This window comes from Giraffa tippelskirchi, chromosome 1, assembly GCF_054371585.1.
Source record: "Giraffa tippelskirchi isolate mGirTip1 chromosome 1, T2T-mGirTip1v1.2.pri, whole genome shotgun sequence".
Lineage (NCBI taxonomy): Eukaryota > Metazoa > Chordata > Mammalia > Artiodactyla > Giraffidae > Giraffa > Giraffa tippelskirchi.
In genome coordinates this window covers 29,407,063-29,421,721 of record NC_137275.1, presented here as the reverse complement: position 1 = coordinate 29,421,721, position 14,659 = coordinate 29,407,063, and the positions used below count along the sequence as shown (strand labels likewise).

Below are 14,659 nucleotides of genomic sequence, written 5' to 3'. Positions count from 1 at the left end.
TGTTTTGATGATGTTAAGCCTCATTAGCTGCTTGCAGGTTTTGGAGACTAATCCATTGTTGGTCACTTCATTTGCAAATATTTTCTCCCAGTCTGTGAGTTGTCTTTTTGTTGAATTCCAGCTTCTGCCATTTAATTAGCTAGGTGATCAGAGTAAGTCGCTTAACTTTGAAGATATGGAGTTGTTGACGCAAATAAGTTGATGTAAATTTCTTCCTAATTTTGAATATATTGACGTGTTTTTCACTGTCTAAATTATATACAGATATATATTCTTCTAAACCTTCTTAGTGGGGTTTCCCCAGTGGCTTCGATGGTAAAGAATCTGCCTGCAATGCAGGAGACCTGGATTTGGTCCCTGGGTAGGGAAGATACCCTGGAGAAGGGAATGGCTATCCAGTTCAGTTCTTGCCTGGGAAATCCCATGGACACAGGAGCCTGGAGGGCTACAAAGAGTCGCAAAGAGTCGCAAAGAGTCAGACACCACTGAATGACTTAACACTTTTACTTTTCAGTCCTTCCTAGTACCCCTGTTTTGAGTTCTCTGTGAAAACCCCCTCCCTAATTCCTTCAGCCTTAAGATTCTCCAACCCAATTTAGAAAATATCAATTTTGTTGATAGTTGGATTGAACAGTAAATAGTTCAAATTGAGGGTAATGATGGGTGTAACTGTGTTGAGATGGTAACAAATGGTTTATGAGAATAAATGTAGATGTCACAATGGGGACCAGTCTATTCTTTAGGGTCTCAAAGAGGAAGTACACAATGCTTATTAAATTTACTAAAAATAGATCAAATTGAATGACTAATTATAAGGGATTTGTGGTCAGAGTTTTCCCTTAAGCCTCAGTTATTTTCTTGTCAAGCCATTCTATCTTTCTCTAGAAATTGATTGACCTTCAAATATGAGTAAAAGGACTGGGATAAACAAACCTGACTCCTGGGTATTTATTTTAAAAGAAAAGACTTCAGGGTAATGCTATGGCTTGTCAATCACATTTACATTCTAATCAGAAAGCTCTAAGTTGTAATATAATTATGATGTCCTGTTGGGAGCTATACAAGAGAAACTAGCTGAATTCCTGTCCTCTAGGACCAAAACAGTATACAGCTACTCTCATACATTGTTAATGAGTTTAAAAAGAATCCAGCTTATTTTGGGGGGGAAAACAGACCTTATGTAAACATTAAAAATGTATATGCCCTTTAGCAGGGCAATTTTTCTTCTAAGAATTTATCTTTTATGGTATGAGGAGACTTACTGCAGCATTGTTTAAAGTGATAAATGACTGGAAACAACCTAAATGTTTATCAATAGGTGACTGGTTGAAAATATTATCTATCTATATAAGGAAATATTATTCAGTCTTTGAAAAGAATAAAGTAGATCTACTTCTACTTTAAAGTACAACAATCTTCTGGACATATTAAAGTGGAAAACATTCTTTAGTATACTGTAGTATGCAACAGTTGTACAAAACAAGCACAAGCATTTTTATGCTTGTATAGACAGACTCTGAAAAGGGTGGGGTGGGGGGACTACATACTTTCTGTTATTGAAAATGTTTTTTAATATTTGCATCAAGTATCTTAACATGCCATGTGAGATACTGGGTTAGCTGAAAAGTTCGTTTGGGTTTTTACATAGACCTTATATATTTGGCCACATTAGTGTAAGAGCTTGCACTCGTTAGTGTAAGAGCTTGAACTCACTGATGAGGAATTTTGTGTACATGTTTTGGTACTTGTGCTTTTGAACTTGAGGACTCTTCAGTTGGTCTTTTGACATGGGAATAAGGAGCAGTACTGATCACCCCTTCCAGAGTAGGATGCATCCTGGTTGAAGTTTCAGGTAGCAGTTGAAAAAGTTGAATATAATTTAAAAAAAGAACATTTAAAAAATCAGAATACTGAAATGATTAATTATTTTGCCTGAATAAAGCAGAAGGGTCAGAAAGAAGGGGAATTCAGTGGAGGACTTCAAAGCATTTTGGAAGTATGACTGTGCTTGGACATGAGGAACTGAGAAGGGAGAGAACTCAGGAAACTGAAAGCATTTTATAAACATCATCTCATCTCTAAATTATACCCTCTGTAAAAAGTTATTTTCCAGACTTTCAAAAAAGCAAAATAAAGAAATCGAAGCCCAGATGATAATTTGTAGTTTCCTAAGTAACATAAGAAGAAAATAGCAAAATGAGGACTGGCACCTTGTTTTCTTGATTTCCTGTCTATCCCCACCATTATTCTGAGATCACTTGAATAGGAAAAGCACCAAAAAACCCAAACTAAAACAATTAAAAAAAAAATTCTATTTGTAACTTAATGTGTAAGAGCATTTGTTTCCAAAGTAAAAATTTCCCCATCCAGTCTTAGGAAATGAGAGTGGGAGTAGGGGTTGAGTCCAGCTTTGGACGTTGGACTACCATTTCATTTTTTACTGTGAGTCATTCTGGTTCAGGAAAAGGAAGGATACTAACATTTGCACAGCATTTTACAGTTTTAAAAGCTTTTTTTCTCATTTATTATTTTCTCATTTTGCAGCTCTTGCCTGATACAGGTAATGGTAAGTTTTATTATTGTTGTTAGGCTCTCACTATTAAAGAAGAAATAGGCTCAAGGAAGTTGGGTAATTTGCCTTAAATAACATAGCTGATTAGTGTCAGAACTGACCTTCACAAAACCAAACTCAGATTTTTTTTTTTTTCTTTTTACCTAAGTGTAAGGTCTTTGAGGAGAATGTGTTTAGTTTTGTGGAAGACCAATTCTGAATGGGTCATCAATCAAGAAAACATTTGGAAGCCTAACACTTGAAGGGATAGTGGTTCAATAAGTAGATATTTGTGGGGACCCTCCTGGGTGCAGGCTCGGTTGATGTGCTTATTGTTCTCATGTTCTCTGCCGGCCCTTTTCAGAGCAGCTTTGTTACATCATCAGTTGCGGCACCGGTCTGATCAGTGGGCTAATTGAAGGGAGAGTGTGTAACACTTGGTCTGAATACATACACCAGATTGGTGTTAGAAAAGCTATTTTTGTACTTAATCATACACAAATTAGTAAAAATGTCCTTTGTCAAAAAAAAATTACAATATTGTAAAGTAATTAGCCCCCAACTAAAATAAATAAATTTATTAAAAAAAACAAACAAACAAACAAAAAATTTTAAATGTAAAAAAAAAAAAATTATTAGTCAAGTTTATTTTTCATACTAAATTTTGATAAAGGAGAAGGAGGGGGAGGAAAATGAAATAAGCCTCAAGTTTGGTAGGCATGATAATCTTTTCCACGTTTTCATATTTCATATTTCAGAGATGCTGGGAGAGAATTTGACTTTTAATACATTATCTGATTAAACTGAAGAAGAGTTTCCATACTCTAATGTGGGTCCAGAGCCTTACTATGTTTAATATTTGACTTTGGGGTTTACTCTGAAGTCCACTGGGAAACCACTGAGTGTGGTTTTAAGCAGAGGAGTAACATCGCCTGATTAGTGTTTCTAAACAGATTCTTGGCTATTGAGTAGAGACTGAAGTGATTTAACACATGTGTGTGCACACACACACACATCCACTCCCGGCAAGGAGACAGACAGACAGACATACACACACCACACCCTGGCATGGAGAGGGGTCAGTGTTAAGAGTTGAGCCTGGGTCAGGAAGATCCTCTGGAGGGGGGACATGGCAACCCATTCCAGTATTCTTGCCTGGAGAATCCCCATGGACAGAGAAGCCTGGTGGGCTACAGTGCTTTCTGTACAAAGGAAATTATTTATCTTAGATGAGAGACTTAGAATAGGGGTAAAAAAGAATACAATGATTAAAGATTATCACAGACTACTTACCTGTAATCCTAAATCATTAATTTATTGTTGGATTTGTTAGCTGGATTAGTTATAGCTAAAAATTCTTTTCTCTCCTTTATAGTTACAGTAGAGAATATAGAGAAGGTTTGTAGGAGTTTGGGGTATCAAACAGTAGTTACAGCAATGATATTTCCAAGATTTAATGTAGCCAGTACAATTTGAAGCTATATATTGGTGGACATTTAGGATCACTTCTGTGTTGTTTTGTCCAGTAGTATATAGTGTGGTAGACTCTGTGGAAGGTCATGCCTTAACCACTTTTTTTTCTTTTCTATTCATAGTGGGAGTCGCTCATCTAAAACGTTTAAACCAAAGAAGAACATTCCAGAGGGTTCTCACCAGTATGAGCTCTTAAAGCATGCAGAGGCCACTCTTGGCAGTGGCAACCTCCGGATGGCCGTCATGCTTCCCGAGGGGGAAGATCTAAATGAGTGGGTTGCAGTGAACAGTAAGTAGCCTTTCTGTTTCTCAGTGGACTCTCAGTTAGGTTAGTAGACTCATTGCAGATGAATGTTGGGTGCTGTGTTTTCTAGCATTTAGTTAGCAACCTAATACCACGATATAGTGGTACCTCAACCCACTGTAACCTTTATGATACCTTATTTCTGAATATGGAATTACATGAAATTATCTCCTGTTATCATGTAATACAAAGCATAGATTTACCATCTTCTTGGAAAAAATAATAATACAGCAACTGATGTTTGTAGGACACTATGTGTCTGGCACTCTGCTATTCTTTTACATGATTATTTTTATTTATTTTATTGAAGTTTAATTGATTTACAATATTGTTTTCACACGTATAATATAGTGATTCAGTATTTTTATAGATTATACTGCATCTAAAGTTATTGCAGTATAATGGCTCTATTTCCCTGTGCTGTACAGTATACCCTTGTAGCTTATTTATTTGATACTTGCTAGTTTGTACCTCTTAATTCCCTGTCTCTATCTGGCCCTTCTTCCTTTCTCTCTTCCTACTGGTAACCAATAGTTGTTCTCTATATCTGTGAGTCTGTTTCTGTTTTGTTATATTCATTCATTTAATTTTTTAGTTCCTACATTTAAGTGATATCATATAGAATTTGTCTTTCTGTGTTTGACTTAACTTCACTCAGCAAAATACCTTCCAGGTCCATCCATGTTGTTGCAAATGGTAAATTTCATTCTTTTTTGTGGCTCAGTAATGTACCATTGTGTGTGTATAGATGTGTGAGGGAGATATATATATATGTATATATATATAAATACACACACACACCGTTATCCATTTATCTGTTGATGGATGTTTTAGGTTGCTTCTGTATCTTGGCTATTAACTTCCATATGCTGCTTTGACATTGGGGTGCATGTATCTTTTCAAATTATTGTTTCTATTTTCTTCTACATGGGTTACTTTATTTCATCTTTACAACCTCATGATGTAGGTATTATTATTATCCGAGTATACTGATAAGAAATCTGAGACAGAAAATTGTAGTAATTAGGCTAGGTTATATAGCTAGTAGCGGTAGAGGCTGGGCTCAAATATAGTTATAAAATTTCAGAGACTGCTTTAACTACTATGCAAAATTGCCTCTTTGACTAGCATACTCAGTTATTGGGCTTAACTATGCTTTTTTTTTTTTAATTCAATAGTGATCTTATGAAATTAGTGAAATATATTTATGATATATTCTTAACCTCTAGGAAGAAAAAAATATAAGTAAAAAGTAAATATATTCCTGAGAGTTAAGCAGAGAAAGTGGGGAAATAAAAGTGGTACTTTTAGTATTCAAGGTTTATCGGCCTTGGTGAGGAAATAATAAAGTTTTATAATTGGAGGAAATTTATATGACTCTAGTAGAAATAAAATTAAATTTAATTGAAAATATATACTAAATGTCTAGGCTTTGACTAAGGAAAAGCAGAACCATATTTTTATTATAATATTTGATGGTATTTTATCGTGGTTTGAAACATATCACGGGATTTATAAATTGAGCTGCCACCCACTGATAACTTTTAGGAACCTAAAGGATTTTACTGAGATGTCTTAAAACCTCACTGTGACAGCAGTTTCTTAAGAGCAGTATTTATTACACTACGGTTATCCTCCTGACCCTAGAGACTTTATTTACTGAAGAGATAAAAGTAATTTGTTTGCTTTATTGTTGAGACTCATCTAACTTATTAGATAGTTCTATGATACTTTAAGGACAATATTCAGAATAAATTTCCAACATATGTGCATATTCTTTTTTTTTTTTGATACTTTTTTTGTGCCTTGTACCATTTATTTGAGAGCTCATTTTCTAATTTGAAAAACCTGAGGAAGTAGGTAGCTACTGGGAACTTGTGGTATAGCACAGGGAGCTCAGCTTGATGATCTGTGATGACCCTAGATGGTGGGATGGTAGGGGGAGTGGGAGGGACGTCCAAGAGGCAGGGGTTTATGTATACATATAGCTGTAATCACTTCATTGTACAGCAGAAACTAACACAGCAGTGTAACATAGAGCTTCTGTCCTACATGAGATTATGACTTTTAAGTATAAAAACAGGTCATTGTTGTCTGTCTGTATTCTGCCTCCATAACCAGAACTGTCTGTACTATTGAAATGTCTAGAACTTCAGGAACTTCTAAAATTTCACAGACATTTTGCAATTATAGCCGGAAGAAAATTACTTTGAACTGAAGAAGTGTTAGAACATCCCCATAGAACATGGAATTCTGCTTTTAAAATATAGCAATTGACTGAAATATTGGATTACAGTTTTTTCTTATATATAGCAATCTTTCCAAATGACACTTGATAAAGTGAATAGGATTTGAGACTGAAAAGATAATTTCCATTCACTGACAGTGATTAAGTAAACATTTCAGGTACATAAAAGGCTGAAGGGAATTTGTTGATAAGATTGACATCTTAATGGCCTTTTGGCTTCAGTTTACTTGCCAGATGAAGATAAATGGTAGAAGATGGGACATTTTACAAATTCAATAACTAATCTCATAACCAGAAACCAGAGGCTGTTTTTGAACATTCTGCTGCTAGAAAGAGTGATAGCTTAAAGAAGATAGAAAATTCAGAGTTATGGAAAAAGCAGATGGATAGCTTATAATTAATTTTTGTTGCATAGAATCTCGAGGCCATGTCTTTTTGGAAGAAAACTAACAATGACTAAATGTCTCCTTTATGATAGACAAGTATTTTCTTTCTTTTTTTTTTTAGCACTCTGTAATAAAGCAAATTTTAGAGGTAGGAAACTGAGATCCAGGGAAGTTAAGTAACAACTGTTAAGTATAGAGTTGGGATTCAAAGCCGTAGGTTACCCTTTGTTCACATGGAGGACAACTCAATTAAAAATGGGCCAAAGAACTAAATAGACATTTTCCCAAAGAAAACATACAGATGGCCAATAAGCATATGAAAAGATGCTCAGCATCACTAATTATCCAAGAAATACAAATAAAAACCACAATGGGTACTTGGGTGCAATCTCAAAAACAACAGAATGATCTCTGTTCGTTTCTAAGACAAACCATTCAATATCACAGTAATCCAAGTCTATGCCCCAACCAATAATGCTGAAGAAGCTGAAGTTGAACAGTCCTATGAAGACCTACATGACCTTCTAGAACTAACACCAAAAAAAGATGTCCTTTTCATCATAGGGGACTGGAATGCAAAAGTAGAAAATCAAGAGATATGTGGAGTAACAGGCAAGTTTGGCCTTGGGGTACAAAATGAAGCAGGGCAAAGGCTAACAGAGTTTTGCCAAGAGAACTCACTGGTCATAGCAAACACCCTCTTCCAACAACACAAGAGATGACTCTACACATGGCCATCACCAGATGGCCAATACCGAAATCAAATTGATTATATTCTTTGCAGCCAAAGATGGAGAAGCTCTACACAGTTAGCAAAAACAAGACTAGGAGCTGACTATGGCTGAGATCATGAACTCCTTATTGCAAAATTCAGACTTAAATTGAAGAAAGTGGGGAAAACCACTAGACCATTCAGGTATGACCTAAATCAAATTCCTTAACGCTTATACAGTGGAAGTGACAAATAGATTCAAGGGCTTAGCTCTGATAGAGTGCCTGAAGAACTATGGATGAAGGTTCTTGATATTGTACAGGAGGTGGTGATCAAAATCATCCCCAAGAAAAAGAAATGCAAAAAGGCAAAATGGTTGTCTGAGGAGCCTTGCAAATAACTGAGAAAAGAAGAGGAGCAAAAGGCAAAGGAGAAAAAGAAAAAGATATATCCATCTGAATGCAAAGTTCCAAAGAATAGCAAGGAGAGATAAGAAAGCCTTCCTAAGTGATCAATGCAAATAAATAGAGGGAAACAATAGAATGGGAAAGACTAGAGATCTCTTCCAAAAATTAGAGATACCAAAGGAACATTTCATGTGAAGATGGGCACAATAAAGGACAGAACTGGTCTGGACCTAACAGAAGCATATTAAGAAGAGGTGTCAAGAATACACAGAAGAACTATACAAAAAAGATCTTGATGACCCAGATAACCACGATGGTTCTGATCACTCACCTAGAGCCAGGCATCCTGGAATGTGAAGTCAAGTGGGCCTTAGGAAGCATTACAATGAACAAAGCTAGTGGAAGTGATGGAATTCCAGCTGAACTATTTCAAATCCTAAGAGATGATGCTGTTAAAGTGCTACACTCAATATGCCAGCAAATGTGGAAAACTCAGCAGTGGCCACAGGACTGGAAAAGGTCAGTTTTCATTCCAGTCTCAAAGGCAATGCCAAAGAATGTTCAAACTACTGAACAGTTGCATTCATCTCAAATGCTACTAAAGTAATACTCAAATTCTCCAAGCGAGGCTTCAACAGTACATGAAATGAGAACTTCCAGATGTTCAAGCTGGATTAGGAAAGGCAGAGGAACCAGAGATCAAATTGCCAACATCCATTGAATCATAGAAGAAGCAAGAGAATTCCAGAAAAACATCTGCTTCACTGACTACACTAAAGCCTTTGACTGTGTGGATCACAGCAAACTGTGGAAAATTCTTTTTTTTTTTTTTTTAATTCTTAAAGAGATGGAAATACTGAACCACTTTACCTGCCTCCTGAGAAATCTGTATGTAGGTCAAGAAGCAACGGTTTGAACTGGACATGGAACAATGGACTGGTTCCAAATTGGGAAAGGAGTACATTAAGGCTGTGTATTGTCACCCTGCTTATTTAACTTACATGCAGAGTACATCAAGTGAAATGCCGGACTGGATGAAGCACAGGCTGGAATCAAGATTGCCAGGAGAAATATCAATAACCTCAGATACGCACATGATACCACCCTTATGGCAGAAAGCAAAGAGGAACTGAAGAGCCTCTTGATGAAAGTGAAAGAGGAGAGTGGAAAAGTTGGCTTAAAGCTCAACATTCAAAAAACTAGGATCATGGCATGCAGTCCCATCACTTCATGGCAAATAGATGAGGAAACGGTGGAAACAGTGAGAGATTTTATTTTCTTGGGCTCCAAAATCACTGCAGATGGTGACTGCAGCTACAGAATTAAAAGACACTTGCTCCTTGGAAGAAAAGCTATAACCAAGCTAGACAGTATATTAAAAAGCAGAGACATTGCTTTACAACAGACGTCTGTCTAGTCAAAGCTGTATGGTTTTTCCAGTATGGTTGTGAGAGTTGGACTATAAAGAAAGCTGAGCACTGAAGAATTGATGCTTTTGAACTGTGGTGTTGGAGAAGACTCTTGAGAGTCCCTTGGACTGCAAGGAGATCAAACCAGTCTATCCTAAAGGAAATCAGTCCTGAATATTCATTGGAAGGACTGATGTTGAAGCTGAAGCTCCAATGCTTTGGCCACCTGATGGGAAGAACTGACTCATTAGAAAAGACCCTGATGCTGGAAAAGATTGAAGGCAGGAGGAGATGGGGACGACAGAGGATGAGATAGTTGGATGGCATCACCAACTCAATGGGCATGAGTTTGAGTAAGCTCCAGGACTTGGTGATGGACAGGGAAGCCTAGCATGCTGCAGTCCACGGGGTCACAAAGAGTCTGACACAACTGAGTGACTGAACTGTACTGAGCTAAGTGAAAAGTTGAGTTTTATTCTTTTCCATAGAGATAGCCAAGAGACTCAGAAACTGTCTCACTCTTAGTGATCTATGTAAGTTCTTTATGTATTCTGAATACAGGATTTTTATTGATTATGTTTGTTGCAAATAATTTTTCCCACTCTGTGCTTGCCTGGTTTAAAATTTATTTATTTTTAATTGAAGGGTAATTATAATATTGTGTTGGTTTCTGCCATACATCAACATGGTGTGCTTGCCTTTTTATTCTCTTAAAGGAGTCACTTGATCAGAAGCTCCCAAATTCAGTGAGTTAAGTATTGTTTCTTGTATACTTATTATCTGTTCTTTGTTGAGGAAAGAATATGAATAGAGCTCATATTTTGCTGAAATAAAAGATTCTCTTTGAGTAAAATTAAAATCTAACTTTTTACCTATAAATGATATTTGCTTTGCAGCTGTCGATTTCTTCAATCAGATCAACATGCTTTACGGAACAATCACAGATTTTTGTACAGAAGAAAGTTGTCCGGTGATGTCAGCTGGCCCAAAGTAAGATATGATTTATGATCAGTTCTCAATTTTACTGTATCATACAGTTCTTAGATAAGAAGAAAATTTCTGACCTTACAATTTCTATATTTACTATCTCCTTCAGTGATTCACCAATGACTAGTATTTTGAGTCGAGAGTTCCTTAGCCTAAGCTTTATGATCCTCTCTCTTGTATTGTCCTCCATCCTGCCTATTTTTCTATGTGCTTCTGCTTCTCTATCCAAACTAGGATATTAAAAATGCTTTCATTACATTTTAAAAATAGAAATAATTGTTGATAATACAATGTTATGTTAGTTTCAGGTGTATTGTATAATGATTCGGAGAAGGCAATGGCACCCCACTCCATTACTCTTGCCTGGAAAATCCCATGGACGGAGGAGCCTGGTAGGCTATGGTCCATGTGGTCGCTAAGAGTCTGACACGACTGAGTGACTTTACTTTCACTTTTCCCTTTCATGCACTGGAGAAGGAAATGGCAACCCACTCCAGTGTTCTTGCCTGGAGAATCCCAGGGACGGTGGAGCCTGGTGGGCTGCCGTCTGTGGGGTTGCACAGAGTTGGACACGACTGAAGCGACTTAGCAGCAGCAGCAGCAGCATAATGATTTGACATTTCCATACACTATGAAATGATTGTCATGTTAAGTCTAGTATTCATCTGTTCCCATACAAAGTTATTACAGTGTCATTGACCATACTCCTTATGCTGAATAGTATATTCTCAAGCTGAACTATAACTGGAGGTTTGTATCTTTAAATAAATATACATATATACACATACCGCATATTCTTTATTTATTCATCTGTTGATAGACACTTAAGTTACTTTCATATTTTAGGTATTGAAAATAATGTTGCAATGAAAAATAGTTTGCATATATCTTTTCAAATTAGTGTCTGTGTTTTCTTTTCATAAATACCGAGAAATGAAATTGCCGGATCTTATGGCAGTTCTATTTTTAATATTCTGAAGATATTCTGAAGCACCTCTATACATTTTTCCATAGTGGCTGCATCAATTCACAGTGCCATCAACAGTGAATAAAAATTTCCTTTTTGTTACATGCTTGCCAATACTTATTATTTGTTGTCTTTTTGATAATAGCCATTTTAACAGATGAGAAACATTATCTCATTATGGTTTTAGTTTGCATTTCCCTCATGATTGATGAAATTGAGCATCTTTTAATGTGTCTGTTGACCATCTGTATGTCTTTGTAAAAAAGTCTATTCAGATCCTCTGTCTGTCTTTTAATTGGGTTGTTTATTTTTTTGATGTTAAGTTATATGAATTCTTTGGTAGAATTCACCTGTGAAGCTATTTGGTCTTTCAGTTTTGTTTGTTGGGAGGTTTTTTTGTTTGTTTGTTTGTTTAAATTACTGATTCAGTTTCACGACTGGTAATCCATCTGCTCATATTTCCTATTTTTTCCAGATTCAGATTTGGGAGATTGTATGTTTCTAGGAGTTATCACTTTCCTCTAAGTTGTCCATTTGATTGGCTGTAATTGTTTGTAGTAATCTCTTAATGATCATTTGTGCTTCTATGCTGTTGTTTTTAACTTCTTTCATTTCTGATTTTATTTCTTTGGGTTTATCAATTTTGTTTATTTTTTCAGAGAGCCAAGTCTCAGCTTCATTGATCTTTTCTGTTTTTTTTCTTAGTTTCTATCTCAATTAATTATGCTCTGTTCCTCATTATTTCTTTTTTTCCACTAACTTTAGGTTTTATTTGTTCCATTTTCCCAGGTAATTAAAGCTTAGATTGTTTATTTGAGGTTTTCCTTATTTCCTGAGGTAGGCTTATATTGCTATAAAGTTCCCTCTTAGAACTGCTTTTGCTGCATCCCATATATTTTGCATCACTATGTTTTTGTATTCATTTGTCTCTAGGTATTTTTTGATTTCCCTTTTGATTTCTTAAGTGACCCATTGGTTTTTGGGTAGTATGTTGTTTAGACTCCACCTGTTGGTACTTTTTGCAGTCTTTTTCTTGGAGTGGTTTCTCTGCTATTATTTATTGTTGTTGTTAACCAAGAAATGAATATTTGGGAATTTGCAGTTGAAAAGTTCATACCATGATGACAGAAATAAATTTCAGACAACTATCTGTCAAAGGTGAAATAAAAAAAATCATTGGGGACAAAATAGAAGATGAAGTCATCTTAAGTATAGTGAAAGTTGCTCAGTTGTGTCCGACTCTTTGCGACCCCATGGACCATACAGTCCATGGAATTCTCCAGGCCAGAATAATGGAGTGGGTAACCTTTCCCTTCTCCAGAGGATCTTCCCAGCACAGAAGTTGAACCCAGGTCTTCCGCATTGCAGGCAGATTCTTTACCAGCTGAGCCACAAGGGAAGCCCAAGAATACTGGAGTGGATAGCCTATCCTTTCTTCAGCGGATCTTCCCGACCCAGGAATTGAACTGGGGTCTCCTGCATTGCAGGTGAATTCTTACCAACTGAGCTATCAGGGAATCCCCATCTTAAGTATAAACATGACAAAAGAAAAAGATTCAGGGGATCATAGTTATAAACTCTAGAAATATAAGCAATATACAGTTTTGTTTTTCAGAAAGCTTTAGGACATTGAAAATTAGTATTTTTTTAATAAAACTTCAGGATATTAAAAATGATTTTTGGTTTACTATGTCTGCTTTTGACTTTTGCATTTAAAAATGAATATAGGGGACTTCCCTGGTGGTCCAGTGGCTAAGATTCCAAGCTCCCAATGTAGGGGGTGCAGGTTCCATTCCTGGTCAGAGCACTAGATCCTACGTGCCACAACTAAATCCTGTATACTGCAACTAAGACTCAGTGCAGCCAAATAAATAAAATGCAAATTTAAAAAAATGAATATAGAACACCTGGGAATCATTAACAGGGTGAAAAACATGATTATAAGAGAAATGCAAAAACATTAAAGATTCATAACATAAGGGAAAAAATGTAGGCGAATTCCTGTCTTTTTAAGTGAAGACTAAGCTGTTGCTGTTGTTTAGTCACTCAGTCTTGTCTGACTCTTTATGTCCCCATGGACTGTTGTAACTCGCCAGGCTCCTCTGTCTGTGGAATTTCCCAGGCAAGAATACTGGAGTGGGTTGCCATTTTCTTCTCCAGGAAGACTAAGTAATGATGGTTTAAAGTCCTACCATTCATATTCTCTATCTCCAAAGAGAATCAAACAAGAAGAAGCTTAAGTCGCACTTGAGACTTTGTTTTATATTAGGAAGAATCTCTTGACTCTGAAAGTGATTAAATAGTGAAACAGGATGCCAGGAAGTGTTGGGGAATCGCCTATTGGAGACCTTCAAAGTAAACTTGACATTTCATCCCTGTTTCCCAGGGTTGGCAATAAAACATGGTGTCACAATATTTATTTGAGTGTATCCTATTTAACATTTACTATTCAAGTGTGAGTAGCTATGACTAAATAGAAAGCATCCTTATTTATCCTGTCTCAAGATGGTTTTCATTGTTTAAAATACCCTGTAGTATTTTTCCATTATATTCCATTATATTTTCTTTCAACCCTTACTCATCTGTTGTTCTGCCAGTCCAAACTCTGGGGCAAGGTTAGAAAAACACAACTGATTCAAAGGGAGAGGCAGAGGTAACCTTTCAGAAACTAAATGCTAGTTCAGTTTAGACATTTTTGTACTTTAGAGTTTCAGCTGCATGCTTATTACTGTAAAAATCAGGTTGTGGTTGTGAGTGTATGTTTGTATAGTTAACTCTATGAGCATTCTGTTGTACTGTTTTTACATACTCATTTACAAGTTTGTCTTCTCTACCAGTCTTTTCTCTGTGAGAATAGAGAAAACGTCTTTCATTTCAGTGTCCCTTGTTCAAGAGCAGCATTCCTTGACTCATCATTTCTCATATTGTAGGTGCATATTAAAAGCTTATTATACCAAAGGCTAGTGTCTGGTTAATACCCAGTAGACATCTTTATTTGGAGTTCCAGTCTTCCTCAAATGCTTATTTTAGCTCCTCAACCAAGTATACTCAAATAATGAATCATTCTCTTTTTCATTCATTTTACTTTGGCACTTCTGTTTCATTCTCTATACTTAACCTAAATTTTAACGCTCCAAGTTAAAGAGAATTGTACTGTGTAAGGAGAAATGTTTTTTGAAGAAGAAGACAACAATTATAAAGATTAAAAATGATCG

The 14,659-nt window shown here is 36.1% G+C and overlaps 1 protein-coding gene across 5 annotated transcripts in view; it reads left to right on the top strand.

Annotated features, from left to right (window-relative positions):
* MOB1B (MOB kinase activator 1B) overlaps positions 1–14,659 on the top strand; it is a 54,455-nt gene that overhangs the window by 27,975 nt on the left and 11,821 nt on the right. For 4 of the 5 annotated variants that reach the window (XM_081587498.1, XM_081587496.1, XM_081587514.1 and 1 more), the window contains 2 exons: positions 4,147–4,313; positions 10,387–10,480. In XM_081587498.1, coding sequence (XP_081443624.1) covers positions 4,147–4,313; positions 10,387–10,480 — 261 coding nt within the window. Of the gene's footprint in view, positions 1–2,544; positions 2,567–4,146; positions 4,314–10,386; positions 10,481–14,659 lie in introns of all 5 variants that reach the window. The other variant, XM_081587509.1, reaches the window with a different exon arrangement.